Genomic DNA, 4884 nt, shown 5'->3' with positions numbered 1-4884 from the left:
ACTGTTTTAAATCTACTACCATCTAATTCCACGATTATAAATCAATTACATTTTTCTTACTATTCAATTATCAGTTATTTTTTATCATTTATGATTCAATTCAATATTTTGTATAATTCCAAATTTGTATGTATACTATTCCTTTTCAATTTTATGTTCTCTAAATGTTGTTGTTATCTCTTTTGTTCTATAGCCCTGATGAAGACCTGAAACTCAGGTCGAAACGTCGACATAAAATAAATAAATATGGTTTTGTTTATTTATGTTGTTTTTTGCTGACCGCACACCCCGACAAACTTCTCCAATCATTAATCTACGGTCAACTATCTACACCTCATTAAAATGGGAAATCTGGTTAAATATTGAAAGAAAGTTTTAGATTTTATTCATTTTCCCCCTCCTCAGTAATCCATTACAGAATCAGAAATATCATGATCAATTTACATAATTGCCTTAAGATTAGCTATTAATATTGGTTTTCCAAAAATATTAAAATTAAAACCTCTTTGACGTGAATATTTATTCGTATTAAACAACAACAATCCGGTAATGAAGGAGCACCGAATGATCAAGTAACCTGATAGTTTGTTGTTTCTATATTTCTTTGATTATTTATTTTTATATTCTTAATTACGTTCATTTCTTTTACAAGTTGTCAAAATACTGCAGCGATGTTACCGTTCAGTTGCGGAACTAATTCTCTTTCAAGGTTTCCCTGTTATTGGTCTGTGCCGGTATCACCTTCCCTCTGTTTTACGATCGTTCTGTTCGCGGGCTTTCGGGTGTTGACAACGTGAGTTGTTTCTCTTCCAAAATTTTGTGGCGACTGTTACTTCAGGTATTAATAAAGACATACAATGGAAGAGGACCAGAATTTAGATAAACCTTATCGTGCCGAGTATGCCAAAAGCGGTAGATCTAATTGCAAATCATGTAAAACACAAATAGCAAAAGATGTGTTACGTTTAGGAGTGATGGTACAGGTAGGCATTTTGTCAATATTTTTAACTTCTTGTCTTCCAACAATAGTTGTTGAAATATGTTTTATTCAAATGTAATGTTTACAAGAATGAATTTTTTTTTTAGTCTCCTGTACATGATAGTAAAATTCCTAATTGGTACCATTTTATGTGTTTCTTTGGAAAACAAAGACCTTCTACAGTTAATGATATTGCCCATTTTGATTCACTGAGATGGGATGATCAACAGAAAATAACTGAAACATTAGGTAATACATCTTATCTTTTCTTTAATGAATTCAGTATATGTGTTTACTTTCATTGTATGTAAAGAAATGATTTAATTGGGAAAGTACCAAAATCTATTAACTGTAATGTCTATTGTTAAATATAATATAATAGTGAAATGGTAGTAAATTCTAAAATTTTGATACATTTCACATATAACCATATCACTAGAGCTTCTCTCCATTTTAGTTTTTTTTTTTCAAGAATTCTGAACTGATAGATACATCAAATGATGCTATCAACATACCTTAATGTTTTGATTATATTGAGTTAATTTTCGTCTCAAATAAGAAGGGAAATATTGTCAACTTTAGTCCCTTCTACTGTGCCGTAACTACCATCTAATATTATCGGGTTAGTTTTAGATGAGTCCTTTGTAAATTTTTTAAAAATGAACATATTTTTTTATTTTCGATGAAATAAACATCTTTATCAGTTTTGCTGATAGTTACTATTGAGAATCATCTGAAGTTTTAATTATTATTGAGGAAATAGTATTGAAATTCTGTTTTAAAAATTTAATTAATTGTTATCTGCCTGAATGTTGCTATTAAGTAGAATTGGGTAAGTGAAGGTTGGTGTCACTTATGGGTTATGGGGTGAAATTAGTGTTTTGGGGAGGACTTAGATATGCTGAATTGATTTTTTTTTTATAGTTTTATCTTGAATTTACTATTTTAAATGGTTTTTTGGCCAAGGAGTTACAACTGAACAGTACTGATCCACATTTAAGCATTAATCTTTTTCTTTTATTAACCTGATAAATCTTTCTTAACTTGATTAATGACTATGGTAAGGCAAAGAGGAAATGGTCTGAAAAGAGGTAATCTTAGTAACTGTTCCTTGTAAGTTACTTGAAAAGAATTCTTAAGACAGGTGGACAAGTCTTGGTTGTGTTGAGAGATGTTGACTCCTCTCCAGACTAAAATACCAGTTCATTCGTCTCTTCCTCCTTGCAATACACTCGTAACTCAGCAATCAATACTGATTCAAAACTGCTGTTTGAGATGTGATACTTAGCGATACTCATTTCCAGAAACTTACTTTTTTTCTTGAAATGTTTTATGATATTTTACTCATAAACAGTACACAGGTGTCAGTTCAACTGGTGTGTACTCCCTTATGCATTGCTCTATTGTCATGGTTTATAATCTACTTTATTATTATTATTCTCTATTTAGATCAAAGCTATCAACTTACACTCATGGTCTTCGCTCAAAAAGGATAAAGAAACCTCCAACAGATCTTTTCCAGTTGCGGCTGCACTTAAATTTGAATTGCTTTATGTTGTCTGTCATTTTATAACTAATAACATAGGACGCACATTTTCACATTATGTACCTGTGACTCATGTTCTTTGTTTAATTTTAATCTTGTTACTGCAGGAGATAGTAGAACATTTTATTTTTGAAAGTAAAATTACTGAACAGTGTTATTTTAATAAATTTGTATGTTAATCACAACTGTTAGTTACTGTTTCATCAAGTAATGAAGAAATTCCACAAGAGGTATTAGTTAACAGAGCTTGAAATGATATCAATAGTTTATTTTAGTCAGAAACAATCTCTATTTACTAATAATATAATAAACATTTGTTAATAATATTCATGAATCTAATGATCATTTGGTAGCTGGTGACTAGTTTAACTAGTATAAGGAATGCATTAGTAATTTAAATTATCTAAATAAAACGAAGAAAGTTAATAATATCTTCAAAAATTTCTATGATTCCTTATCCTTATTTGCTCTTTGTCTATTACCAACCTTTTGACTCCTGTTATAGAATTTATTTTTTATAGCTGAAGTTACCAAGAAAGGACCACCAGTGACTGGAAAAGGAAAAAAAGCAACAAAAAGGGGCCAACTTAATGGTTTGCAAGATTACACTGTTGAGTATGCAAAATCTTCTAGGGCTATGTGTCGTGGTTGTGAAGTAAAGATTACCAAAGCAAGTGTTATATTTTATCATATTATAGATACATAAATGATTGATAGTATTTTTTGAAATATAATGGAGATGGTCGAGGGTGCAGTCAGAAGGAACAAAAAATAAAAAAATAGTTAACTATTCATTTGCCAATAATAGTTGTTAACTACTTTTTTGTTCCTTTTGACCACACCCCTGACCATCTCTTTCATATTCTATTTAATTATATCAATATATTAATAATAATTTAATTTGTGATTAGTTGTCTAAACATTTATTCATTGTAAAAACAGGAAGAAGTCAGAATATCTAAAAAAGATTTTGAAAGCGAGGGTGCAAAAATGTATGGTGGACAAGATCGATGGCATCATGTTGAATGTTTCACTAAATTACGTAATGAGCTACAATTTTTTGAAAGTGGTGATGCTTTACCTGGTTTTGAACAATTAAAGAAAGAGGACAAAGAAACTGTTCTTAAAGCTCTTCCAAAAATAGAAGCGTGAGTAATTAAGAAATGTTTTGAAGTTATTATGCTGCATTCAATATATATTTAGGCTAAATGTTATATAGTGAATCAAATAGTGTTTTATTTTAACTTACCATGATTTTGGTATTTCACTAAATATTTTACTCATAAATACTTTTGATAATTTTTTATCATATCAATTACAGGCAATCAACTGTAAAAGTCAAGGATGAAGTCGATGGTGCCCCACCTGAGAAGAAAATTAAAAGTGAAAAAAAAGAAATAAAAACTGAAACTCCTTCATTAGATGAGAACTTATTAAAAAAGCAAAACAAACTTATGTTTAAATTCAGAGACCAACTAAAAAATCTATCAAAAAAGGAACTTACAGATTTATTAGTCTATAATGATCAAGATGATCCTGTTGGTACGGATAGAGTAAGTGGTTTAATGTAACAAATTTTTTTGTAGTAAAAATTCTTTCTCTTCACAAAGTATTTAAAATTCTCTAGGGGTGTTGATTTCTTAAATATCAATCTATATCAGACCAACTAAATTTTAAAATACTTTCTCTTCACAAAGTATTTTAAAATTCTTTCTCAGCTCAAAGTATTTTAAAATTCTTTCACTTCACAAAGTATTTAGATTTTGGTTGGTCTGATATAGACTAATATTTAAGAAATTTACATCTTACATACTCTTTAACTACTTAAATGAATATAAATCTTTATTCTTAAAATGTAACCGCCACAAATCCCTTTAAAGCTGCTGCAAAGACTTGTTGGGAGGTATGTGATCTAGATACTTAAGACATGTTCAATTAAGGATCAACAACAATCCTCCATTTCTGTAGATGCAGATAATCATTTGTAAATTATGTCAAATAATATTGTCTTAGTTGTATGCGTTAATGTAATAAAATATTTATTGTGTCTTTCAGAAACTTGATAGATTGCAAGATGTAATGGCATTTGGTGCCCTTCAAAAGTGTACCAAATGTAAAGATGGTAGATTTGTTTACCAATCTGGTGTTGGATATCAATGTAATGGTAATCTTACCGAGTGGACTAAATGTTTAAGTGTTGAAGAAAAGCCCAAAAGGAAAAAATTCAAAGTACCTGAAGAATATCTTACGAAATACTTGTTTTTGTGAGTGGATTAATTTTTATAATTGGATAATAGAATTTTGTGTAAAACTATTGATTATGAACTGGAAGATTATTGATTGACCGTGTGTGAAGATG

General features: G+C 29.5%; 1 protein-coding gene across 1 annotated transcript in view; it reads left to right on the top strand.

Annotated features, from left to right (window-relative positions):
• The first annotated feature begins 601 nt into the window (after positions 1 to 601).
• Positions 602 to 4884, top strand: part of Parp (Poly-(ADP-ribose) polymerase) — a 22088-nt gene continuing 17805 nt past the window's right edge. The window contains exons 1-6 of the mRNA XM_014434755.3: positions 602 to 983; positions 1087 to 1228; positions 3047 to 3195; positions 3468 to 3673; positions 3847 to 4078; positions 4581 to 4789. Coding sequence (XP_014290241.1) covers positions 858 to 983; positions 1087 to 1228; positions 3047 to 3195; positions 3468 to 3673; positions 3847 to 4078; positions 4581 to 4789 — 1064 coding nt within the window. The 5' untranslated portion in view covers positions 602 to 857. The remainder of the gene's footprint in view (positions 984 to 1086; positions 1229 to 3046; positions 3196 to 3467; positions 3674 to 3846; positions 4079 to 4580; positions 4790 to 4884) is intronic.

The sequence above is a fragment of the Halyomorpha halys genome, unplaced genomic scaffold (genome assembly GCF_000696795.3).
Source record: "Halyomorpha halys isolate HHAL.00 unplaced genomic scaffold, Hhal_1.1 Scaffold1421.1, whole genome shotgun sequence".
NCBI classification, from domain to species: Eukaryota; Metazoa; Arthropoda; class Insecta; order Hemiptera; family Pentatomidae; genus Halyomorpha; species Halyomorpha halys.
The sequence above is the reverse complement of the archived record's forward strand: the minus strand, read 5'-3'. Positions and strand labels throughout refer to the sequence as shown.